General features: G+C 48.3%; 1 protein-coding gene across 1 annotated transcript in view; it reads right to left on the bottom strand.

The window, feature by feature from the left end:
- The window catches only part of Fam117a (family with sequence similarity 117, member A), a 43891-nt gene that overhangs the window by 10327 nt on the left and 6375 nt on the right, over window positions 1–27189 (bottom strand). The window contains exon 2 of the mRNA NM_001109039.2: window positions 6910–7079. Within this exon, the coding sequence (NP_001102509.2) occupies window positions 6910–7079 (170 nt within the window). The remainder of the gene's footprint in view (window positions 1–6909; window positions 7080–27189) is intronic.

Here is a 27189-nt window from a genome sequence, read left to right as displayed (position 1 = left end):
GTGCCTGGGAACCCATGGAGAACAAGTGATCAGACAGGATCCCAAAGAGGAAACAGGAGAAAGGTCTCCCTGGGTGCCTCAGGATGAAACAGGGAGCAACTGTTTAATGCTGTGCCTCAAGCTTATTTATCTCATAGAGGGAGTGTCAGGGATGCCAAAGTCCTCCAGCATAGGCAGACACTTTCAGAAAAATGGAGCCAGAATTCTGAATCCAGCACTGATTCTTAGTCTGCTCAAGCCTCCTCCCCATGGGCCTTCTTGTTCCTCGTGGGGATGAATGTTCCATTTGCTGCCTTCCCTCTGCTGCATGAAGACAGGGGACCCAAGATGGTGGCGGAGGAGCTTCCACTAAAAGAGGAAGTTACTGGCTCCAAGAATGAAGCTCAAGAGGCCCAGATCCCTCCCCATCACCAACATCCTATTTTCACTCCAAGGGAGCGGCTGAGGGGAGTTCTCTAGTGGGACCAGCTCCTCTCTGACTACTGTGCACAAGCTGCCAAAAACACTGGGCCTGGGAACCGGCTCCTCTAAGAGATCTGCTGACCTCCCCCGAGAGGTTGCTGTACACAGAGAGTGGGGAGGATCAGGGGAAAACAAGACTCCTCACCACCCAACAGCTGCTAAGAGGAGCTCACAGGGCAAGTCTGAGCCAGGATTGTGAGAGCAGACTGCCTGGTGCGACAGCTGCATGTGAAGAAGCCACTGCAGACTGAGCTTCTGGTCCTTCCTGTCTGCAGCTGCCCAGGGACAGGACCTTCACCAGGCTGTGGACTCCAGCCAGGGTTAGACGACTGGCATCACTGGGGAGCACATCCTCAGGTTCATTCCCATCATTCTTCCTTTATGAAAAGTACAGCCAGGAATGCAGGCGTGTACCCCAAAGCCCTCAGGGGATGCTGGCTCTCAGTCTCTGGAAACCAAGTAGCTGATCTCCTTCTGAATGCCTATGTGTGTCTCTCTAAACCAGGGTGTCACACCTCAGAAGAGCTACACCAGCTGACAGGGAGGACACAGCCCATCTTTCCAGCAGCTACTAGGACTCCACAGTAACACACATGTCCTCTCTGGTGTGCCTAAGCCAAGCTCACACATCACCAGTGTTGCCAGTGTAGTTGAGTCCTGCACATTTCTGTCGCCTCTGCAAAAGCAACAAAGACTACGGGAGAGATGGCAAAACCTAAGAGGATGAAGTTCCCTCCTCACCCCCGAGAAGATACTGTGCTCATGAGTGGGTGGTGAAAGAGAAGACGCATGCTGGGTCAGGTTGCAACTGGCTACTAACACCTCTTTCAGCTGCCTTCTCCTAGGAGACATGAAGGAGTACAAGGGAGGAGTGGACTGGTACAGGAGTGGGGGAAAGATATAGAAACCATAGTAGTTGGCACCGCCTCCTTTCCTAATCTGTTTCCGACCTCTCTCTCGTCAGCAGCCCCTTCCTACCGGCTTCTGTGCACTCTGTACATGTGATGTTGATGGTATCACTTTATCTCAGCATCTACTGTCTGCCCATGGAATCACCACAGCCCTCAACCCAGACAAGTTCTCCTCTCCCTCTCCCTCTCCCCCCTCTCTCTCCCTTCCTTTTTTAACTTCACCCACTGCCCTCTAAGCTTCTTCCCATCTATGATGGGTGTGCCTTACTGCCAGTCCCTGCTTTGCCAGAGTGTTCTTGTAAGAGGGAGGCTGAGGAGCCGGTACATGCAGAGGATAAAGCAATGTGACCCTAAAGCAGAGGCTAGAGCAAGCTGCTATGAGCTAAGAGAAGCCTACAGCCACTGGAAGCCAAAAGAGGCAAGTGGCAAGCAGACTCCGCCAAGAGCACTGGATCCTGAGCTGGGTGCCATACCCCTGTATACAGTCCCAGTACTTTGGAAGCTGGGGCTGCCGGGTTGCAATCTTTAAGGCTATCCTGACTTCCACAGTAAGGACTCTACCACAAAAAGAACACAAAAACAGCTCTGAGAGCATGGCTCTGCCAATATATTTGCGTCAAGTCACTGCAACTGAACTTGGAGACTTCTGGAATCTAAAACTCCGAGAGGATCTGCTGCCATGAGCCACGAAGCCTGGGGTAACTGTTAAAGCAGCCCAAGGAACCTGACACACCAGGGCTACTGGACTTCCAAGCTGCTTACAGGCTGGTTGGTGTGAGTGCTGTCAAGCCAGGAAGGCACAAAGGTCGAGCTTTCTGCCTCTCTAGCTGCAGTGGGTAGTCAAGTGGGGGGAAGTATACCTCCAGATTCTCAGGATCCTCCTTTCTGAGGCCCACTACGAAGGCCTTGATCATGGTCTCCTTGGGGGACAGTAAAGTCACAGCTAAGACACACTTCAAGGAGGTCACCAGGTTAGGGTCAGGCCAAGCTTGTGGCAGCAGTGTAAATAGTCACGCTAGATGCCCCTTTGTGTGGAGAAGAGTCTGGACATGGGGACCAAAACTCATGCACTAGAATGGGCTTTCTCCATACCCTGGCTAAGGGAGCAACTGAAGGAGGGGTAAGATTACTAAACACGAGTGAGCGGCCAGGTCTGCAGCTGTTGTACAAAACCAGACATGCACGGTAGAGGACGACTGATTGCCCTGCCAGGGACTGCAAGGTTCCACAGCAGCGTGCGGAGGGATAGATGGGCACAGAAGAGGAAGATAGCATCCCACAGAGCCAACAGAGCAACAAAAGCCAAGGAGGGTAGGACCCTGCACAGCTAAGTTCTACCTGGTGGTGATGACCAGGAGGGTAAGAGTCCAGGCCCTCGATGTCTCCAGTGACCTTGGCTCCCGAGCATGCTGCAAGTGCAGAGCTGAGCTGGGCCCTGGGCGCATTACCCACCATGCACCATGCCTGTTAGAAGTAAAGAGCAGCGCGGACCTGGCTGGGGATAGATGGTTGGTCAGAGAGGGAGCACGTGCTGAGCTCAGTTCAGAAGGAAGCCAGTCCATTAGGACTTTGGCCAAACAAAAAGGCTCTGAGGGCGGTCACCAGAACTATGGCTGCAGGTGGCCAAAGCCACCATTTCTAGCTTAGCAGTGACAACCCTCAGATTTTCCATCATGGCCCCATATTCAAGTTTTTGCTGTATTGTCAAACCATGCACAGAACCACTGGTTTTGGTCGCTAGTTTGGAAAAACAGGCTCTGTGCCCAAGCCCTTATGCCCACAAAAAAACAAAAACAAAAAAAAATAACAGTTTTTTTTTTAAAAGTCTGTGACGGTCACACAGGGTCATGTGCCATCAGTGAACACTGAGGCAGTAGCTCAGGGAAAGGGAGGAACCCTCCCCCTGAAGCAGGGAAAGACAGAAAGGAAGTCTTCTCCAGCCAGTAGGCTGCCTCAGCCTCTGGCCTTTGGAATGCTCTATGATGATGTCTGTGAAGAACTTAGACGAAAGATCAGTCTGAGGTAAATGGCAGGGAGCGGGAATGGGGATCACGGAGGTTTTCCCATCTTATCAACTAATGAAGCAGAAATGGGTATGAAAAGACATGTGAGTGGAGCCAGGCAAGGGAGGTACCCAAGGTCCCTTCTGTGGGCAGGATGCCACCAGCTGGGGAACTTTGCTCAAACAGTCATCCTAGCTGTGGGAAGCCCACTTCCTCCCTCCAGAAGAGCACAAGGCTCATAGAGTTTGCCCAGTAAGAAGGGAGAGAGGTAACCACAGCCACTGGCATGTGTTGCCATCACTAGTCCTGGCTAGGGCCCAGTCACTAGGAGAAGCCAACTCAAAGTACTTGGTGGCCAGCTCTGGGTTACCAGATGGCCTGGGGGAAGGGTGGGCCACAGGAGAGAAAACACACCCCAATAAACCGAGACAATTATGAAAAACTCATCTCAGACACAGGACTTCCTGCAGAAGATGGAGATGCCACAGAGGTGGGGTTGTGGGGAGTGACTCCCTAGTTCTCAAGGGCCGTGTTCTCACAAAGCCAATGCTGGAAACACCCGTTCACATTGGTCATCTTGGCTCAAAACAAGCTAGGCTGGAGGTCTAGCTCAGGAGTACAGCATCCGGCTAGCATGTGCAGGCCCTGGATTCTATCCCCAACACAGAAAAAGATACAAGCATCAAAGCAGTGGCTCTTCCCCAGGTGTCATAGCCACACCCCTTCCTCCTTTCTAGAAGAGCTGTTCCTCTTGTCCTGTAGGTAAGGAGCCTGCCTCCTATTCAATCCATGGCTACCTGAGGATTGACTCTGTACTTGACTGAAAGCATGGAACATGGCCAGGAAGGGGATCCTGGGATTACTGACAGCATTGCCATAAACCCAAGGGCTGAGTGCTTTTCATTCTCTTCTGCCATATGTGTCGACAAGCCTGGAGTACACAGCTCGCCCAGCTCTCCAAGGGCGCGTGTTCTGTGTTTGGGGCCGGGCTCTGACACTGGCTTGGAATGAGCAAGGCCCTCTGGGGGGGTGTTCTGGGAAAGAGCTGCTTAGGCTCAGCCACAACTGAAAAGCATGTTATCCCTGGGAGTGTCAGGAATGACACAGCCTCCATCGCAGGGAAGCTAGGCACCCAGGAGAACAGTAACAAGTACCTGCCATTAGGCTGCATGAAGCAGACCATGAAATGTTTCACTGCTGTGGCTAGGAGAGAAGGGGCGCAAGTGAGAAAGGGCAGGGTAGGAATAGCTGGCTTGCTCAAAGCAACTGGGAGAGGTCTGGCATCCATCCACTAACATCTGAAAAGCTTTGAATGAACTCAGGATGTAGCTCAGTGGTAGAGCATGAGCACTTGTCTTGCCTGACTGAAGCCCTAGGCCCATCTCCAACCTCACAACCTAACAAGTAAACCAACCAAACGCACATATACATATATACATATATACATACGTATGTACATACATACATACATACATACATACATACATACATACATACATACATATATACATACGCATGCTTTCAGAGACCTTAATAGATCTAGATTCCCTGCTCCACATTCCCTGGAAATGTCTTCTTCAGGCATCCTTCTGGGAGATCTCTCGCTATTCAAAAGGGATCACAAGGCTTTCTGGGAAGATGGCAGTTGGGCCTAAAACTTTCACCGTGTAATGCCAGTGCTAAAAATGGCAGCTTGTGCCAGGCACAGGGGCCTCAAGCAGGAATTTGAGTGGAACCCAAACCTCGGAGCAGAGAATCCCTGAAGAGCAAGCCTGGGAGACGGCCGAGCACATACTTGGGGCTGGATGCTTATACTGATCAGAATTCTCCCACCTCAGCCTGCAGCCACAATATTGACAGGTTGCTAAGAGTTCCTCGAGGGCTGGAGCCCATCCCGGGAAAGAGGAAAACTAGAGGGCCCCGAGCCTTGCCAGACCCATGGAGGCACATCGCTGACCTCTGTCTTGCTGTGGCAAGAAGCCCAGACTTGTTATATAAAAGATCTGGCCTACAGCTGGAGCTGAAGCAAAAACATGCAGCTCAGAACCCAGGCCACTCCACTGGCCAGAGGACGTCTGAGGCCAGCCCTGCCTGGGGGGGGTGACAAAAAGAAAGCTACATGAGAAATGAGATGACCACTGGATAGAGGCTGGCAAACGGGAAATGACAGGTGGGGATACGCTGCCTGACGTCTAACAAAGCAAGATGTTTATGGGTCTGCCTACTTGAAGCAACCTCAAGTCCCACTCCTGCAGGAAGCCCTCCTTGATTAACTACGTTATCTCGCCTGAACCATAGAGAAAGAAGTGTGTACTACCAGACCCATGAGGGATAGAGCATATCCCTTTCTCCTTGCCTAAGGATAAAGGGAGAACAGTGCGGGCCCCCAGGAGGGCTACCCTTTACCTCCTACCTGCACATCTACAGAGGACTGGCCATTGGTATCACCTTACTGTTTTAAACTTGTTTCAATTCTTTTTGGTGCAACAAGGGCCATTTCTGGAAGAACCTTGCTTCTCTAAACATTGTCAGGCATCAGCCCCATGACATCCCTTGGCTGTCTGTTCTCAAGTCTTTGGGGAACTGGAAACCAGGCTCAAAGAAACCAAAACTTGTTCCTATTGGAGTGGGCATTCGAACATTCATTAAAAACATTTGAAAATGGATCTCATAAAAGGAAAGGAACTGGTCAGATGGGCTGAGGAGGCAGAGTGAGTAGCATGGGGCACGGGCTCCACAGCCCCAGCCATCACGCAGTATGCATGTGGGGCAGAGTGGGCACACTCTGCTCAGCAAAGGAAGAGCTGCCCCACCCCGTCTTGTCCTGTTACCCAGAATGGAGGCTGCACTGGGCTAGGTGTTCTTCCCAGCAAGTTGAACAGGTCTTGGCATAAGCTCCCCAAAGGGAGCCTTGTTCTTACCAACCTAAGTGCTGAGAAGATGGAAGTCCTAGGTCAGACAACATCTTTGGGTAGTGTCCAGATGAGATGACTACTTGTTCATGTTAACAAATCCTATCCAAAAGATGGACACATGGGCTGGATGCTCTGTGGAGATCCCTTCCAAGGACAGGACTCTTCATGAACACACAGGAGAGAAAGCTGGGTTGTGCAGCACTGGAGCCTGGCTTCTGGCAAGGTGTAGCTCTTCACAGGAGCGCCCTATTCCTACTGATTCCCTCGGATGCCTGGGGAATGCAAACTGGACCAAATGTTGGCCTTAGTTTAACTTCAGGAAGGCAAATCTCGTTTTAAAAAGTCCCAGACTCTAAAGTCAGCTGCAGATCCTCTGCATGCAAATCCTGAAATCCAAACTGTAAACCCCAGCTTGACGGCTCCTTTCCACCAGACAGGTGGAACACAAACTCACTTTCACCTATGTTTACAAAAGAAAAGAAAGATGGAAAAACCCCGGTAAACAGTAGAAGGAGAAAAGCGTCTATGTATACCTAAAATCCAGGACAAGTCACTTCTGTGACAGAAGTCACTCACCAGTGGAGTCAGCCAGCCTCCCACCCCTCCTGATCCCATTACCTGGGTGGCCTTGTCATTGGTACAGCAGGTGAAGGCCCCATCTGCATCTCGTGGCCACTGGCCCAGAAGGTAGGAACTGAGGATGGTGTCCAGGGAGAAAGTACGTCGGACCTGGGGTGGCTGGGGCCTACACACTGGCTTTTCCGGGGCCACCGAACACGGGACGCTAGCTGAAAGAGAGCACAACCCACGAGGCCTTGGCATCAGCATGGAGGAAGGAGTCATGACAACCAGTCTTCTCTCTCCCACAGGATACCTCACCTGCCTGCCATCTTTCCTCCTTCCTGAGAGAATTCACAGCAGCAAAAGCACATCCTGTCTGACCAGCAGTCCTGACATCACTGCGGTCCCTTCTCACCATTTCACGGTAGACACAGAGGTCCCTTTATGATGCCCTTTATTCCTGCCCCAGGAGACTTCTGAGTGCAGCCCTCCCAAGTATCCACCCCGAGAGACTCCTTGGAGGAGCTGTTTCCCAGCCTTAGAGGGACTCCATGTTCATAAAACCGGGCCTTCTTCCCCTTTTACATTTTCTGCCCTTCTTCCCTCCTCCCATGTCCATTTTGAATCTTCTGTGCTGCCCAAACTTGGCTCAACTAATTAAAAATTCTTTTCTTCTTTTTGTGGTGCTGAGACTGGATCCAGAGCCTTACATAGGCTAAACAAGAACTGTACTCCACAGTCCTATTTTCTCTCCACTTTTTTGAGATAGGATCTTGCTACATTACCCAGGAGGCCTTGAATGGGCAACGTAGCCCAGGCCCACTCTGAATTTACAATCCTCCTGCCTCTGTCTCCCCAGCAGCTGGGATTACCAGTGTGTACCTCCATGCCCAGCATGAAGGATTCTTACTACTTCCTCCAGCCCAGGCAGCTCCAGGAGAGCTAGGGCACTGGCCTGGAAAGAGCCCCAAAGCTCTAAGAGGAGGAGTGCAGTAGAGGACAGTATGCCAGTCTGCAGGTCTTTTCCAACCCCTTCTCTCACTTTTATCTGAACGGCAAAATCAAATACACAAAGGGGGGCAATTATAAATGCATTCATTTTATTTTACGTTGGCTTAAGATTTCTGGGAGAAATTAAAAGTTGAAACACTTTTTAAAACATAAGCGTTCGGGGTTGGGGATTTAGCTTAGTGGTAGAGCGCTTGCCTAGCAAGTGCAAGGCCCTGGGTTCGGTCCCCAGCTCCGAAAAAAAGAAAAACAAAAAACAAAAAACATAAGCGTTCTGGGATCATCTGGAAGTCTCAGGGGTCTGGGCTGACTCTGTTTTCTATGTCCATGTTCAAACACTCCACTATCTGCAGATCTATAAAGGCTCGCCTTTAAACAGAGCAAACTGCTTTCACATCTGTGGTAATCCCTTGGTGATTTATGTGTATATTCAGCACAGCAAAAAGAACTGGGAACTGTAGGTATAAATAGACTCGAAGAGGTTTACATTAAAAAGACACAGAAAGATTGGCAGTTCCCCAAAAAATTAAACAGAGAATTCCCTCAGGGTCCAGAAATTCCAACTCTAGGTAGAGACTCCCCTCAAAAACAAAAAACGAAACCCTGAAAGCAGAGATTTAAAAGTTATTTGTACACTTATGATCACAGTAATATCAATTATAATAGCCCTAAATTGGAGGCAACCTGGTGGCACAGGGTGAAACAAGCCGGAAACAGACAGACAGCAAATGTGACATGAGTCCACTTCGTGAGACATCTGGAGTGGGCAGATCCATGGGGACAGAAGGGGTACGGGGACCATGGGCACAGAAGGAAGGGGAAGGGTTCTGTTAATAGATACCTACCCTCTGGTCGTAACATTCCAGAAATGGCACACTAATGGCTGCACTGCCATGTAATATGCCACCGCACTGCAAACTTAAGATTCTTAAAATCATAACTTTGTTGTTATGCTTTTCAAGACAGGGTTTCTCTGTGTAGCCCTGGCTGTCCTGGAACTCACAGAGATCTACCTGCCTCTACCTCTCCTGTGCTGGGACTAAAGGTGTGTGCTACCACTGCCTGGCAGCAAATTTTACATTATTTATGTTAACCAGTTTAAAAAAGAAAAAGATACCAACAATGTGAAAGTCTTCAAATTAATTTAGATATTTACATATGTTTTGACAGGCTTATAATCAATGTAAAATATATTTCACCTTGTCCCATACATTACAAAATCCCAATTCAAAATATTGATGATCCACATATTTGCCATTTTTAAAGATCTTATGATATCAAATGGTGATTTGTTTAAGCACTCCTACTTTGCTGGACACTTGGCTTGCCCTCTAATATGGAGCTCATCGATGCTGTTTTGATGAGCCTCATTCTTAGTTTTTAATGTAACCTTTGTCATATATAAGACACCTCCCTCAGCCAGCAGATAAGTACTCACTTAGAAGAGACTAAAATTGACTTCCAATGACAAAAGTTCTAAGTATGAATTGTCCAAAAACTCAAGAAATATATAAACCAAACACACACACACACACACACACACACACACACACACACACACACACTCCACCTCCTCACCCAGAGCTAATCACTGTTAATTATGAACCACTGATGGGTAACGGTGACTCACACCTTTAATCTTAGCACTCAGGAGGCGGTGGATCTCTTAAGTTCGAAGCCAATCTTACACAGTGAGTTCTAAGCTAGCCAGGACTGCATAGAGAGACCCTATCTGGAAAGAAAAGAAGTTTCATCATGGGATCTTACTTTCTGAATGTGAACACACATACATTTTAAAATCATAAAGTGGGCTGGGATAAAAAACGAAACAAACAAACAAACAAACAAACAAACAAACCAACAAACAGGGCTATGAATGCACTCAGGAGGCAGAGGCAGGCAGAACACCAAGTTGGAGGCCAGCCTGGTCTACAGAGAGAGTTCCAGACAGTCAGAGCTATGCAGAGAAACCCTGTCAATGATGATGATGGTGGTGGTGGTGGTGGTGGTGGTGGTGGTGGTGGTGGTGGTGGTGGTGGTGGTGGAAGCACACCATGATGTTGTTTGGCTGTGGCTCTACCTCCTTTCTAAATCAATATATGCTGACTACAACATACTTTTACCAGGAAGTTGTTTTTGAGACAGTGTCTCACTATTGCATCCAGGCAGATCTTGTTGTTGTTGTTTGGTTTTTTTTTTGTTTTTTTTTTCTTTGTTCCAAGACATGGTTTCTTTGTGTAGCCCTGGCTGTCCTGGAATTTGTAGACTGGGCTGGCCTCAACTCAGAGATCCACCTGTCTCTGCCTCCTTACACTGGGATTAAAGTCATGTACCACCACCGCCCCTGCTGTAGGCTTTTTCAGTTGGTCTCTTTACGTAGCCCAATCAGGCCTGAAACTTGCCCTCCTCTTCTACCTCCCAGTGGTTAGCATTATAGGTATGGACCACCATGCCTGGCAATACATTATTTTAAATGTTCACAAAATCTCTACTCTAAAATTCTCCAAAGGCCCTTTCAGAATTGGAAGTCAGGAGCTACAAGGTGACCTAAAGGAAAAGGCACCTGGATGCCAAGCCTAAAGGCCCAAGTGTGATGCCCTGGACTCATTGGTGGAAATAAGACCAACTCCGTCCTCCATTCTCATGCCTTGGCTGTGCAGTGTACAGCGTACACACAAGCACGCAGGTGTCACAGGCCCCATGCTCTGGCCTCCTTACCTGTCCTGTGCACTACATTCCTTCCTCTACACTGCCATTTCCACCACTGACCGGGCCTGTTCCTCTCTGTTGCTGATGTCTGAGCCAAGCACCAGGCCTCCTCCCTCGCCTGCAGACCCTGGGAATCCCCTGCGAGCTTCGGAATGTCCTGGGTTTGCTCGGCATATTTTGTACTCTCCTTGGACTTACTGCCTCTCTCTAGGGTTGCAGGCATTTGTGACTCCTAGAGAATGAACAGCCTGTGAAGTTGGGCTCTGACTTAGCTTTGTAGCCCCCAGTGTCTACAGAGTCTACAGCAGAGCCCAAGTTGGCAAGAACCCAAGCACTTGAATAAAACTGAAAAATCTATAGTAGAAAGATAAAGCTTCTGTAATTACACCACTGCACCTACTCGGATTCGCAGCAGCCGCTCACCTTCAGGAAAGACCTCATAGCCACTTATCTGTGTGTCTGGGTCTGAGGCTCTGGGGGGCCACCTCCTCTTTCGCTTTCTTGTGACCTTGTTACGGCAGTGGTTTACTAACAGGCCCACTGGTTCAGCCTCAAGTTTACCTTCTACACAAGCAATTCAATCAGTCATTATTCTGAGCTGGGCTTAAGGTGGAAATGTGGTTAATTCAAATATTTCTGGAGGCTTCTGGTCTACTATGGAAACCGGCTCAGACACAGAAATCCTGTCCTCTAGGCCTCTTTTAAGGCAGTCCCTGAGAACCCAGTTAGAAGGCACGGCCTCTAGAAAGCACCTTTGCAGCGTTACATGACGGATAATCAAAGAGGTGGGTAAGAAAATGACTGCTATGTGGGCTGAGATGTCACAATCCTAGCAGCTGCTGCTTCCTAGTTTTTGAAGGACAGAGACTCCCTCCAGGGCTGAGGACAGTGATGGGGGAGAAAGGTCAGTCAGAGTCACCTGCCCTATCCTCTCAGCAGGAAGACACGGCAGAGATTCTGAAACATCTGCTTAGCGAATACCTTTCAGTCTTGCCCCATTACTACAAATTACTTTGGTCTGCAGTCACCCTTTCCTCTCTTGTCTGCCCTGGAAAGGCATAGGGAGACTGAGGAATGTCAAAGACAGAGAGGCAGCGCCCGTTGACACCCCACATCTCAAGAAGGTGGCTGTGTTCTATACCTAAACCAAGCCCCTCTCTACCTGCTCCAAGGCTGGATACCTGGAGGGGAACTGCCCCACCAGCTCCTCTTAGGAGTGTGTGTGTGTGTGTGTGTGTGTGTGTGTGTGTGTGTGTGTGTGCGCGCGCGCGTGCACGTGTGCGGTAGAGGCCAGGGGTCTGCTGTGAAGTATATTTGTTTTCATGTGTTTCTTGTCAGGCTTTTGAAACCTGTAACAGAGGAATCTATCACCTAGCAACAACTGCCACCACACTGATTTTACATCGGCTCTCACCACCCTCGGAACCACCCTAGTCAGTAAACTATTTAGCTGGGGTCTGATTTCAACAACAGGGAACGAAATGGTATTTCACTCACAGTACTGACAGACGGTGTCCAGGAAATACTCAAATTCCTGGAATTGGTACGAGACCCAGCCATTATTCTACTTGGTATCACGTTCTTCTCAACTGCCACTGATCAAAACTAATCACAACAGCTGTGTGACTTGTCCTCCATATATACATAAAAATAACAGAAATGGTAAAAAGGAATAAAACTTACAGGAAAAAAGCTAGAAAGGGAGAGAAGGAGAGACTGAGGAAAGGCAAGTGTCCGTGTGGAAGGCTGCCCTGCCTCCCTTGCTGGCAGACAGACCTTGCTCAGCTCACCTGCGGGACCCACCTGTTTCCCCACCCCCTCAGATGAGGTCACAGCTGGGCTCCAGCCTTATCTCCACAGCAGCCACATCCCAGCACTGCTGGCTCAGCTCCTGGCTAGCCACAAGGTAGAATTACCTCCTGTCTCAGAGCCCTTAGCAAGGCTCCATGGCCCCTCCCAAATCCCCAAATTCTTGGCATGTTCCAACCTCTCTGAGGAGACTAAAATGCCATGTTTCTTTCATGCCTAGGAAATAAAGGAGAGGGCACTTTTAAAAGATTAGGTTTTTGACTAGGAAAAGAAAAAAAAAAAAAAAAAAAAAAAAAAAACAACCTCCTGCTTATTTCATAAACATCCCCCCCAAATGGTTTGGCAAGCACCTGTTGTTTTAGGCACCAGAACTGAGTAACTCAAAAGCACCAATCTCCTCTAAGGACAAACCAAAGCCAAAACCAGATAGTGATATGATCCTGTGCCATCCTTAAAGAGGCTGCAGACTAGCGGGCACAGTGCGGTCCCGATACATAGGAGGAGCTGTCCCAACAGCATAGGTCTGACAGCCATATCCTCAGAGCAGTGTGACTGCAGCCACCTGCCATCCTCACGGACCTGCCTTCCCTCAGCCAGCAGGGCCCAATCTGGCCCACCTTACCTCCTAGGAATCTGAAGAGAAAAAGAAATGCAAACATGCTTTTACTCCTTAGGAAGATACAGGGAAGGAGGTGGAGAAAGAGAAGATGACGTCTGCTCTGAGAAGGTTCTATCCACAGTATCTGGAGGCCTGCGTTTCCCAACTGAGAAAGTGTATCGCAGGCCCTGGGATTGAACCTAGGGCCTCACACACACCAGGCAAGCACTCTACCCCTGAGCTATGGCCCCAGCCCTCTCTTTACTTTTTATTTTAGGACAGGGTCTCACTAACTTGCCCAGGGTATCTCTAATTCAATCTTTAGCCTAGGGAAGCCTTGACTTCACACTCCTTCTGTCCTAGCCTCCTCAGTAGTGCTGATTACAGGCCTATCCCCACAGCACTTACTGTGAAAGTCCTTTCCTTTACTAGGGACAGTCTATTGCTCTCCTGGATATTATCTGAGAAAAGTGTGTGGAAAGGAGATCAAACAGCTTGTAGCAGGCAAGTGATACTCGCCTGTAATCCCAGCACAGGGGTTCCAGGCCAGCCTTGGCTACAAGGTGATCCATTGTCTCGAGCAAGCAAAAATCAATAAAGCTTCTTAGAGACTTGGACATCGGCAGCTGTAAATGGGCGCTTAGGTCCCACTGCTCACAAGCCTCCCACAGCAGTCCCATAAGTGAGAGGGAAGTGGGTGCCTATGGGCAGACCGGAAAGATCTGGGCAGTGGGCTCTGTCCTGCACTTGTGTGATTACAGCTAAAGGATAGGAAGTGTTGAGAAGTCAAAACGGTTGCTTGTGGCTGAAAGATGAACTGGTTTTATTTCTGGAAAGTGCCCCTCTCAGATTTGGGAACCTGGGAGAGAAACAGAACAATCAGCTCCTGTATCAGCGAAGACAAGCCAGTATCATGACAGGCAATGACAAAGCAGGCAGCACTGGGACATGGGCTGGGTGTCTGCAGGAGGGTGGGGTGTCCTGTTTACAGCACCATGGGGTATTATCAGCCCATCGCATGCAGCAGCCTCCACAGCTCAGCCACCTGGAGAGGCACCCTGGCACCAGGCCAGACCATTTCACCACACAGCTGAGCAGTGGCGGATGCTTTGGTTCTTGGGCAACAGCAAATGGAGAAAACAAAACAAAACAGCACATACTAGATAAGGAGCCTTAGGTGCTATCTTCCAGAGCCACTTGGCCCTGTCTCCCAACTGCTACACTTGTATGGCTCCAGGGAGAGGGGCTAAGACAGGAGGGGCCCAGCAGTCAGGTGGTGTCAACCAAGCCAACAGGTAGCAGACAACACCTTTAGTGCCTACTGAGCATCAACTCGCTGATGGTCTCTGCTGATGGGAGAGGAGTAAGACAAGAAGCTACTGGCAGGGTGGCAGAGGAAAGAGCTGATGCCACTGCCCCACCAATGCCAGCTATCTGACACCAGGCACAGTGGTAGGGGATATTCCCCAGCGAAGGTGCTTTCAGAAGGGTCACCAATTCATCTCTGCCTCTCCCAAGATCCTTCCCTAGAACTCAACTGAAACCTAACCCCAGCAGAGGAACTCGAAGGAGAGAGGTGAGAGTTCTCAGGATGAAGACCTCAGATAATGTAGGGTATGAGACATTTCTGGTTCTTCTCAGCTGGGCCAGGGATGGGGAGAAATCAGCTCTGACCCAAGACTTCTGGCTGGGCACTTGAAGGGACAAGTCCATCATTTCGCTGTCTTTCAGGCCATGTAGGAGGAAGGAACCTGGGATGGGAAGATGCTCTTAATTCCACCACCAGTATATACCTCCAAAATAGAGATGTAATTTTTTTTTCTTTTTTTCGGAGCTGGGGACCGAACCCAGGGCCTTGCGCTTGCTAGGCAAGTGCTCTACCACTGAGCTAAATCCCCAACCCCAGAGATGTAATTTTACATCCAGCAAAAACTCAACAACTAGCTGGTTCAACAAACAAGGTATGAGTCACTTTCTCATGCTGTCAGGCTTTGAAGCATTCTTAGTGCTAGCCTTCTCCCCTCCCTCTTTTAAAGAGAAAATAGCCCTCATAACAAAAGCTACAAATACGCTATAGGAAACAAGGCAAACGGAGGAGTGAAAACACGAAGCTCAAAGCTATCCATGCCCACTCCGCGAGCAGCACAGTGCTGCAAGGACCCTCGCTTCTCTCCGTGCTCAGATGCATGTTCATGCTTCCTTTGGTTTTCCAACCAATGATCTTCACTAAGGGATGAGAAGCAGGCAAAGCTGGGGCAGAATGGTGGGACCCTGAGGGCTCCTGCCCTACCTTGTCCACTTGAGGTGCAGTACTTGAGAAATCTGGAGAACAAAAGACAGCATTTCCCCAAGAACTGATTTGCAGGATGAAGGGGAAGTTCCTCCAAACAGCCTCACAGGGATTGTCTTTCCATTTCTGGACACGTGCTGGGATTGAACAGTGTAGATGGCCTCACGAGCTCGCTGTGGTTTGGGGCCATTTCACTGCTCAACTCGGGGAACGTGGGTTTTGGAAGAGAAGCTGTGGTGATACTGAAACCCCCACTATGACTATCTGAGGTTAGAAGACCTCCCTGGAAAGCCCACGGAGACCCCATCTATCCCAGCTGGCTACGTTAAATCTGGGTGAGACGGTTTTCTTTGTTCCGTTGTCTAGCACTGAAACTCAAGGAAGCACTCTATTGCTGAACTATATCCCCAATCCTGACTAACATGTCTTTCAACACTAAGCCACAGCTAACTTCAACCCTCCCAGGGAGAAGAAACTCAAAAGAACTAGACTTGAAGGGGGAAAAGGTTCCATCATGCTTCCCCTACCAAGGAGATTTTACCCAGAAAAGAGCAATGGTATTTGTGTACACTCTAAGAACTGCTCAGCCAAACCCTCCATCAATCACTTTGACACCATATTTAAACGTACAACTCAAGAGAGAACCAGCGAAACCATTTCTGGCTTCAAGTCTGACTTCCCAAAATATAGATCATGCAAAATGTAGATCATGTCAGCAGGCAGATAGAAGAATGGGCCAAGAGAAGCCTTTTTGGAGATGTCACTGTGGGAAAAATATAAGGAATACACTAACTCTGTATCTTCCAGGAGGCAGAGGGTAACCGCAGAGTGTATGTGTGAGCATCAAAGAAGCAGGCTGCTGGTCTCTCACATTTGTTCAGCTCTCAAGAAACTACAGTTAGAAGAAAAGGAAGTAGTGTGAACTTTTCACCCGTTTTCTTGATTCTCTGAAGAGGAGTTTCTGTGGGATCGGAGCATTCTCAAGACAAAACAAATCCCCAGCAGTTACTAAAGGAAAGCTTGCTTTCCTTAGGATCTAATGGAGCCTTTGCAAGAAGAGCCCACACAGTAGCCTAACCTCCTCCCATAAAACAATCCTCACCGCGTGGTTGTCTGATAGTAATAGGTTCCTTGGGGACATACAAACTCAAAGGACAAACAAACATCTTTCTCCTTGCTTCCCTTCTTAATGGTAATCTGATTTCTATCCAACAGGAAAGAAATCATGATATCCAGTCAGCTCTTAAGTTAGCTTTTAAGGTAAGTAGGGTGAAGGGAGAACCAGATTAGGGACGTTCATCTAAAATGAGTTTTGCAAGAGGACAACTGTGAAACTATACCTTGGTTTCTGTTCTGATTCTGTGCATCCCACATGGTCATGCATTCCACTGTGGGGCAGAGAATCTCTCTTATCACCTCATGGTGAAGGTGAACTCATCTCTCCAAGGTCAAAGTGCAAAGTGAAACCTTTTATTCCCCCCAATAGAAGATTTTTCAACGAACATTTCCCACACTTGTATTTTAGTAAAGATTCAACTGTTTTGTGGCTCCCTGGCTGCCTTGGTTCAGGAAACAATTTGAACCAAAAGGTTCTAGTCCCTTCCCCTGCTAGGAACCAGATGATCCTACTTGGAACTCAGGAACAGTGCTTTTAGTCTCTGGCCATGGTGGATTAGTCAAGGAAAGACGAAAACAATTTAAAAGCAAGACAAGTTCTAGCGAGGAAGGTAAAACCAGGTAAAAGGGAAATAAGATTACAGATTACTATCAATCAAGTAATTTCCTCAATCAAAATAAACTCTACTTTATGAATAAACCATTAGTAATTTTAACTCTCTTTGGTCTGCTTTCTTCCTGGCTTCCAGCAAACTTTTAGGCAACATTTGTTTAAGCAACCGGTATGCAATTCAGTATTAGCCAAGTTACACAAAATGCTTATGATGACAAAATAGGACAGCCCTGTTTTGTCACCTTTCCCGCCCGAAGGACATTGTTTCTGTCATTCCTCCTGTAGAATTGGTCATGTCAATATTCTTGTCAAGACCCATTAATTCAGAACTGTCTTTATGAAACTCTCAATGGAATACCTCAATCACGAAGAGATGCCAAGACTACTGAGCCAAAGGTTATGAGGAAAGGGATATTTACACAATGCCAAAGTATCACTCTATAAGCCACTTAAGAGGAGAATAATGCAGTGAGAGAGCTGGTGGTGACCACCTAAAGTGATCGAATTCAGCCCGACTAGGGTGGATGCACAGTTAATGACAGGGTGTGTACTTATGCTCAATCCCCGCCCTGTCTTCAACGACAGTATTACCACTTAGGAACAGCCTGGTCCTACATACTTCCTAAAGTAACCAGTTTAAAGACACACCTTTACCCATGAAAAGCTTACTTTTGTTTTGAGATAACATCTCACTATATTGCCTTGGCTGGTCTTGAACTCACAGATTCACCTGCCTTTATCTTCTGAGGAAACAGGAATAGAAATTACGGGATCTAGAAGAACTCCAAAATGACTTTTTTTTTTTCCCAAGACAGGGTATCTTCGTGTAGCCTGGCTATCCTGACACTCACTCTGTAGACCAGGTTGACTTGGAACTCGGAGGGTCTGCATTTCTCTACACTACCACCACCTGTCTTAAAATGACTTTTGAAAATGTATTATGGGGAAAGAGTTGTGAGAAATAAAATGCATTGTTTACATATATGAAAATTTTGAAGAATAAAACACTAAATTAGACAAAGAAATGTTATTTAAAATAAATATGGGCTGGTAAGAAGGTTCAGTGGGTAAAGCACAACTAGACCTCACTGTAAAGGTGGGAGGACAGAATGGGCCCCAAAATGTCCTCTGACCTTCACATGGGCACTATGTGACATGCACATACCACACAAGCACAGGACAGAGATACAACGACAACAATGAAGTGACAGGACGGGCTGGGAGGTAGCTCAGTGGGTAAAATGTTACTGAGCAAGCATGAGGTTCTTCTAGGATCCTGCATCCACATAAAAGCTAAGCGTAGTACAAGCGTGTGCCTGCAAAGTCCCAGCACCCAGGGGTGAGGACGTTTCAGGTACTTGCTGGCCACCTAGATCAGACCAACAGCAAGCTCTAGGTCCAGGTTAACAGACTTTGTTAAAAATGAGAAGGAGGTGAGGGAAGTGGGAGAGGGATGAGGGGTAAGGGGAGAAGGGGAAAGGGAGAGCGGAGATGGAGAGAGAGGGAGGGGAAGAGGAGATGATGGAGAACAATTAAAGATACCTGACATCAGTCTCTAGCATCCACAAGTGTTCACACATGTACTTATACAAATAATCTCTACACACACACACACACACACACACACACACACACACACACACACACACACACGCGGAATAACTCTGGATTGAGAGGCTTTTTAAATAAGATTTAAGTAAGACCCTTTATGCTGAGGATATGGGAAGAGCATTGGTCCAGTATGTGTGAGACCTGAGCTCTAACCTCTATACCAAGGTTACAAAGCAAGCCACCAATGGGAAGTGTGAAAACAGGCGGGATGCTAAATGCTACATAGGCACAGTTAATTTCCTTCGGCATGATAACATTGTGACGCAAACTGTCTTTATTGCCAGAAGAAGCTGCTGAAATGACGGGGGGGGTGGGGGGGGTGTTGTCATGGTAGTTTCAAATAATTAACTGAAAAGACTGCACATGGATGTACACATATATATTGGAGACACACATATATTGATGAACACAGGACAGCATTCCGACAACTTAGCCTATATATCTAGTGGTAGTTCCAGGCTAGCCAAGGCTACCCAGTGAGATTCTGACTTTTTTTTTTTTTTTTTGAGGGTTTCTGTGTGTAGCCCTGGCTGCCCTGGAATTCACTCTGTAGACCAGGCTAGCTTCAACTCAGGGATCCATTTACCTCTGTCCCCCAAGTGCTGGGCTTAAAATGCTGGGGAGTCTATCTTGACAATGGGAGGAACTGAACTCACTCATCAGCACTGAATGAGGGAGATTTTTTTTAAGTAGTCTGTCCCTGAAAACAGCACCAGGAAGAGATCCTTACAGGTTCCTGACTCAATATTTGCCCTTGAGGGCGGAAGGTTCCAACCCCTAGAGGATAAAGAAGAGAGTGCTGTGGACCGCTGCAGCTCAAGTGGGGATCTCAGAACTCATGTTATCATCTTGGGCACAAGGGAGAGAAAAGGAAAACAGTACAAAGTCAAAGGTAAACAAGCCTTCCAAGCAGCTAAGACTTTGTTGTAGGCTCCCAGATGTCCCTGCCCACCTCCTCCCAAGCAGGAAAGTATAAACAGTGCTCAATTTACCTGTGGCTGGCCATGGCAGAAGGCCTGGTCACACGGCAGGGCAAGCTGCAGTAACCACCAGGCTTACTCAGGAGCAGAGGGCACATAGGGTGCTGGCTTGCTACACTTCACTAGCTTGGACTCTGTCAGGATCCACTGCACTTAACCTTGGTTTCCGATTCATTCTGCCCTGGGCTGGTCTAGGGACAAGGGCTCAACTAGGCTCCTCAGAACCAAGAACATCAGTCACCCAACCCTCTGCCTCATCCATAAAAACCTGTGTGAAAGGTTTTTGGGGGACGCAGCTTAGTAGTAGAACACTTGCCCAGCATGTCTGGGGCTCTAGGTTCAATCCCCAACGTTGCCAAACAAAACAAAAACCCATGTGAACTCTTGTACCACTTGCAGAAAGCCTGGGTCATCCCCTCACTTAAGCTCTATTTTATGTCCCCAGCAACACAGGAGATCCCCAAAAGAGTTCTACATCCCACCTAGTGAATCCATACCTGGGCCCTGACCCTCTGGAACGGAACCAAAAATCAGTGGTAAATTACTTATGCTGGGCCCTGGTTGTGGAAAAACCCCGAAGTGCGCTGGGCAGCACTCCAGGACAGCCCCTGCTCTGAAGTCCTGGCTTTGCCAGTTGTTCGGATTTCCTAAGAGAAGCACAAAGGTTATGCAGCGCCTCCAGGGTAAGCCAGCCTGGGAAGCAAGGCTAGGTGGCCCGGGTGGTGTTTAGATCCTTGACAACTGCCGGGAAGAGAAGGAAGCTGCCAAGGGCCTCCTAACAGAAGGCTGTTCCCTGGCTACATCTCTGCAAGCAGCTTCCTGAGGCAGAGGGCGTGGCAACACACATTACTCCGAAGATAGGTGACAGAGCAGACCTCTTCCCCTAAGCTGCTTCATGGTAATGTTACCTTCTGTAAGTAAAGAAAAGGCTTATCTTACTGACACAAAAGGCTAATAGGATTCAAGAAGACAGTATGGGATATTAGCCACCCAATGTCCTACCCCAGCTTCTGAGACCCAGAAGGCAAGCTCAGTTTAGCCCTTTGGAAGCAGACAGCACTGTTATTTGCACAGTGGCTCCCATACAGACATCTAGGCTTCAGGCAGCGCCCTAGGCGTTGGGAGCAGTCTCTTTTCACCCTCCTCCTTCTTGCTCTGACTCTGTCCACCACTCTGTCAGTTACTTTGAGTCAGGACACAGCCAGAACAGTGGAAGACACAGGTAAAGAGGATCGTGGAGGGGAGTCTATGAAACTTGATCATTTCCTAAGGACAAGCAACCTGAGTACAAGTGGGGACACTTACAGAGTAAATGGCCCACAGGTCTACTTCACATAGCTGGCTGAGCCATGAAAAAAAAAAAATCCCTTAAGGACAGCTTAATTACAGCCAGGTTAATCAAGTCTACAGCGGCAACTGTGAGCTCCTGAGATAAAAGGATGCACACCACAACTGGAGATGGTTCAGAAAACTGCCGTTTCAAAAGAGATTTTTAATTATGTGTGTACTTAAGTGTCTGTGTGGGGGCTTGTGTGTGTGTACAGGTGCCTATAAAGGCCATAAGAAGGTTTTGGATCCTCTGTAAGAACAGCAAGTGCTCTGAACCCCCCAGGCGACTCCCTAGTCACAGAACACTTCTAACAAAGAGGGGGCTTTGTTAATTAGTTGAGCCCGGTGTGGTGATATATAACCTGTAGTCCCAGCAATCAGAGGACAGAGGCGGGAGGACTGCAAACTTTACAATAGCCTGGGCTACACACTGAGAATCAGGCTCAACTGACCAGACTAAGTAGACTAGGGTTCATTCATTCCCTGCAGCATAAGCAAAAATGACTAGATGCCTTTAAGGAGCATAGCCAGATGGCTGAGGTGGTGTGGTGTGTAAGAGGGGAGGGTGGGAATACAGCTGGGTCAGTCTGTTCCTCTGGCTCTGCTTAGTAATCCCAGACCCAGCCTCCTCAGGCCTGGAGTTAAAGGACAGATGGATCAAAGGGCACTTCTAACTCCTGCCCCACTTGGTGCAATGTCCTGCACTGAATCACACAAACTCCCAAGACCTACCACATTCACAAGGCAGAGGGTACAACTGCCTGGTATACAGGCCCAGAGGAGCCATCTGGACTAGGCCTAGAATCTGGCATCACTTTCTAAGCCAAACTCACTGATGTGCCCCTGTCCTCCTCTGTGCAGATGCGCAGTAGTTACTGTAGGGCTATGGCACAGATGAACCTTCCAGTTCCGTGTACTGTAAGAATGGACGCGCTAAGAGCAGGGCAGAGGAACACAGTACTAGTGCTTCATCTCCAAGGGAGGAGGCGTGCTCCTTCAGAAGACACTGGGCATACAGAGCAGGCTCAGTGCGGGATCCTGTTCAGAGTGACAGCATGCTGGGGCAACCCTGCTGACTCCACTGCTGCTCAAGGTAGAGCAAGGGCTGCACTTGAAAATACGGCAACTGGCACCCGGTCAGTTCCCAGGCTCTGAGACCAATTCTGTCCGGCTGGAGAAGGGTAAGCCACAGACTCCTGAACGGCAATCTAACACAGAGGCAAACCCGGGCTCCACTCCAGTGTTACGTGAACTCAGGACAGGTCCCCCATAACTTCTTGCATATCAACTGTCCCATCTGCTAAGTGGGGAGAGTAAGAGACATTATAAGCATGGAGAAGCGACTTGATAGTCACACAGGTCTAGGTAGTTATGGCTTAAATGTTTGGAAATGATTTGAAACGGATTGTTCAATGAGTACAGAGGACACATACATGACCATTACCCAAATTTGCCTATGAGCAACCATGCCACTTGCTCTCCTGATGGCTGGCTGTCCAGTGCATTTTACAGACACGTACTTCCCTACATTCATACTTGACACCCACATGTTCACTCAAAACACACAAAGACACACAGACACACAGGCGCGCGCGCACACACACACACACACACACACACACACACACACACACACACACACGGGCGCCCAGGGCACCTTGAAAAAGGCAACTATGACAAAATGGGAGGTTGGGGACAAAGAGAAAGCAAAAGGAGGTCTCAGTAACTGGCGGGCCTATGAACTCCACTCCTTTCCCTGCACATAAGCATTCAAATGTTCTGTTTTACACGTTCAGTGACCACACAGCTCAGACAAGTTACATAAAGTGATGTAAAGTCAGTTTCTGTCTTTCTGTGTTATGGTATGTGTGTGTACTTGTGTGTGTGTGTGTGTGTGTGTTTGCGTGTGCGTGCACGCACAAGTGTACATACACACAGAAACCAAAGTCTTCATCAACTGCTTTTCTTTTTTTTTTTTTTTTCGGAGCTGGGGACCGATCACTGAGCTAAATCCCCAACCCCCATCAACTGCTTTTCTACTGAATTTTCAAATTGTTTAGTTTTAGGAGGAGGGGTCTTACTAGGTAGCCTTGACTGGCCTGCAATTCAGAAATTTGCCTTCCTCTGCCTCTTGAGTGCTGGGATTAAAATCTTGTTATACCACACTGAAACTTAATTTTTCTTTCAATTATTCTTTCTCTCTCTGTGTGTGTATGGTATGTGTGGGAATACAGGGAAGTGCATGCCACAGTGTGCATGTGGAGGTCAGAGGACAACCTTCAGGAGTCAGCTTTCTCCTTCAACAACAGGATTCGGAGGAGCCTGAAGTCAGGCCAGGCTTGTGAGGCAAATGCTTTTACCCACTGAACCATCCTACCAGCTCTATCTCACTTTTGAGACATGGTCTCTCACTAAACCTGAAGTTCACAAATTCAGCTAGGCTGGCCAGCCTATGAGCTCAGGGATGTCCCTATCCCCACTCCCCAAAGTGCTAGGGTAACAGGGTAACTGCACCCCGCTTTCACATGGGTGCTGGGAATCTGAGTGAGCTCACGTTTGCACAGCAAGCACTGAGGCAACTGAGCCAGCTCTCTGAGCCCTTGCTTCCTGTTTTGCTTTTTACTTAAAGACACAAAAACATACAAAACAAACAACAAAACATTATATAAATGGGAACTTTATTACATAGAACTGTTTTTTTATATATTTGTTAAATAAGATTTTGCCTTACAAGGTTGGAAAGTAACTGGAACAGAAAGTGTATGCACAAGCATTCATACAAACATTAGGACATGACATAAGTCTATAGAGAGGAAAGTCATCTTGTACAGGGGTTTGTTAACTCCAAGAAAGACACCAGTCAAGTCTCCCTAGAAGGAGCTTTCTCCCAGAGTCCAAGCCTCTGCTGTTCCCCCTACTGGGTGCTACTAAATACCACAAGGACCCCACTCCAGGTAACCAAAAGCAAGAAGAGGGCTGTGCTTCGGCAGATCAGGTGCCCCAGGCTGCTTTCCTATTGGGAATGTGAGTGGTGGTGCCAGAGTTTCCCTAACATGAAGGAGGGCTAAGCTGTTTTCGTGGCACAATGCCACTGTGCCCACCCCCTGCCGTAGGAATGCACCATCCACATTTCTTCCCAGGTGCTTTGTATGGTTTCACTCAGTTACACAAAAGAAAGGTACTCTCTTACAAGTACCATCTACGTAGGCAGATCTTCCCCATACCATTCCAAACGCAGTACCCATAACCGTGACTCCAGAGGTGGGGGACATCAGTCTCCCCCAGTTCCCTACCTGTCCCTGGTGAGCTACTCATTCCAGATGGCAACTGGACACCTCACAACAGCCACAAACACTGAAAGGCCACCACCATACCACACAGGCAGGGCTTGCCACTATCCACCAGTCTCACAGGACAAGTCCAAGGTGTGGAAAGTCCACTGTGTGGTCCCCTTGGGATGCTGAAGGAACTGACCTATCTCTGCAGCCCATTTCCAGTTCTCTTTTATCAGTTTATCAGGTGTACTTTCAGCCTGGACTACAGATACTCATCGAAAGGAAACCAGAGCTCGAGATGTGCCAGGTAGGCAGTGGGGATACCACGCTGCAGCAAGTCCACAAAAAAAGACTTCCACGTGTGGAAGACCTTTGCCTAACCAAGCAAAAGGGCTTTTTCAGTCACATGGCTGTATGCAGGTTTGTTTTTTTTTTCTGGGTCTCAGTTTCCCTGTCTGCAAGAACCAGGAAGGCATGGTGAAAGTGGACATACAGCATTTGAGTACCAATTGTCTTGAGTTCTCTGAGCAATGCAGCTGAATCTGAGGCCTCTCAGATTTGGAATTCTCAGCCTTTTACTACAGAAATAGCTAGCTGTTTGTGACTTTTCTGTTGGGAACACAGAATGATTCATGTGACGGTTCCACTGGGGTAGCATCCAGTGTTTCCCTCAGGTTAAGAGATGCTTGTACCCAAGAATGCGGCTCCCACAGCTCTCTTCTCTCCTCTCTATCCAGACTGCTGTATTTACTGCATCCCTTCTATCATCGATCACACCCACCTCCCCATCTCCCTACCTCCTGGTTCTGGGTAATGTCTGATGTGCGTGAGTTAAGCAGATGAGATGATCCACCATCCCAGGACAGTAGGACAGGTTTCTGCCAAACTACAGCTGCAGGGCAGGCAACGCACAGGTTATCAACAGTGGTTTTCTCAAAACCATGTGTTTGATCAGACAGGCTCAGAAAACTCATAGTGGAGGGAGTGTGGAGGAGGGGCAAGGGAGGAAGGAGAGGAGCAGAAGAAAGAGGGGGGAGGAGGGAAGAAGGGAAAAGCTGCTTCCCCTCCCTAATCACATGCTAGCTCTGCTCAAGGTCACACCCAGCTGAGCGGGTTTATTAAACCATTTTGTCTAAGTCACTAGACCCATGGTTACAAACAGGGAAACAGACTGAAGAACTGTCTGAATGTCTAGGGTGAGGACAATGATCATGAACACCTCTCCCCTGCATTCCCCACTTAGCAGGGGAAGAGAAGGACCAGTAATACCTGGGATGATGGTGCCTGGCATGTGGGAGAGGCTTTCAACCTGATCACTACTGGGAAAGCCTCGCTAGGGCACACTTTAACTCTGCAGCCTGGCCCAAACAGCCACGAATTTTGCAATTCCTGCTTCTCCTTGCTGTACAGTATAACACTACCAAAACTGGCACCGGTTTATCTGGTGTAAAAGGACACTGGGCACTCGTCTCAGTCTCCTTGATCCATCAACCACACCTAGTTCTAGGCCAAGAGCCAGGTAGCTCAGACTTTAAACAAAACTATAACAAAATCCTACATACTGTTTCTTTCCGTGGATCAACCTGGTGACTGCCCATGTTTGCCCCTGTGATAGGAAGAGAACTACAGGCCTAGCAATGACTTCCATGGAAACGCAATGTCCTTGTCACCAGCTGGGCTTGAATCCCAAAAGCCAGGCTGAAAAGAAGCCCAATGATTTAAGCAGAGAACCCTGACACTTCAAAGAATGGGCAGGTTGTTCTGCAAGTAGCTGGAGAGGTATTCTGAGGGGTGGGGGGACAGTGTATGGGGACCAGGAGGGAAAAGGCCATTACAAGTGAGCCTGGGGGAGGTGTGGCTCCCTTCTGCACTCCACTGCCTTTCCAGCAACTCAATCCAACAAGTATTTATTGAGCATGACACTCCCCACTTCGCCCTGGCCCTCCCTCAGCAAAAGCACTCAAATCTGTTCAAGCTGTGGGGTTTGTTCCACTGCAGCACTTGAACTTGAAATACTAGGTACCTACTTAAAAAGGCATGCACACAATTTCCAGGATGGGGCAGAAGGCACTACAGAGATTTGAGAACATTGCTGACCAGATGAAACTATAGCAATGGCGCGCGCGCGTGCGTGCGTGCGTGCGTGCGTGCGTGCGTGTGTGTGTGTGTGTGTGTGTGTGTGTGTGTGTGTGTGTGTATGCAGTGATGGGGATAGAACCCAAAGCTTTGCACATGCTAGGTACATGCTTTACCACCATAATACATCCCAGGATGCAAAAACAAGATCACTTTTAAAAGAGAAAGGAGAGAAGAAATCTAATTTAACTTTAAGGAAAATACACTGGCAAAGAGAGAAGAGAGAGAGAGAGAGAGAGAGAGAGAGAGAGAGAGAGAGAGAGAGCGCACGGGAGTGAGGGAGGGAGGGAGGGAGGGAGGGAGGGAGGGAGGGAGGGAAGGAAGGAAGAAAGGCAGGCAGGCAGGCAGGCTATGTGTCATATCCCACCTTTGGTCTTATCACTTCAATGCTCTCCTGAAGGTTGTCATTTCAGATCACAGGACAAGGGACTAAGGTAGTAGAGCTGCTGGTACACTAACCTGTTCCCTAACAAGATGGCTCCCTGGAAAAAGTTGCCTGTCATTAGCAGATAGGGAGCTATGGTGGGGGGGGGGGTGCTAAACTTACAACACTACCCTGCCAAATACTGTCCACCATTTAAAATAACACATTCTTGCAGCCTCCAATAGAATGCATCCCAATTCTTAACCATGGCCCAACTGCATGAGAGCAATCAAATCCTTTAGAGGATCTTCCCAGGCTTCCACACGCCCCTTTTAATAGGGAGCTGGAAGCACAAACTGCTAATGTGCAGGCGGGTGAAGCCCAAGGCACTCCATCCTCCCCCGGTGTCAGCTGTCTAGGGCTCGTGAGCAAACCACAGACCTGTGTGCCTGAACAGGGCAGGGTAAGAGTCTGTACATGGCCAAGACTTCAGTTCCAG

The sequence above is a fragment of the Rattus norvegicus genome, chromosome 10 (assembly GCF_036323735.1).
Source record: "Rattus norvegicus strain BN/NHsdMcwi chromosome 10, GRCr8, whole genome shotgun sequence".
NCBI lineage: Eukaryota > Metazoa > Chordata > Mammalia > Rodentia > Muridae > Rattus > Rattus norvegicus.
The sequence above is the reverse complement of the archived record's forward strand: the minus strand, read 5'-3'. Positions and strand labels throughout refer to the sequence as shown.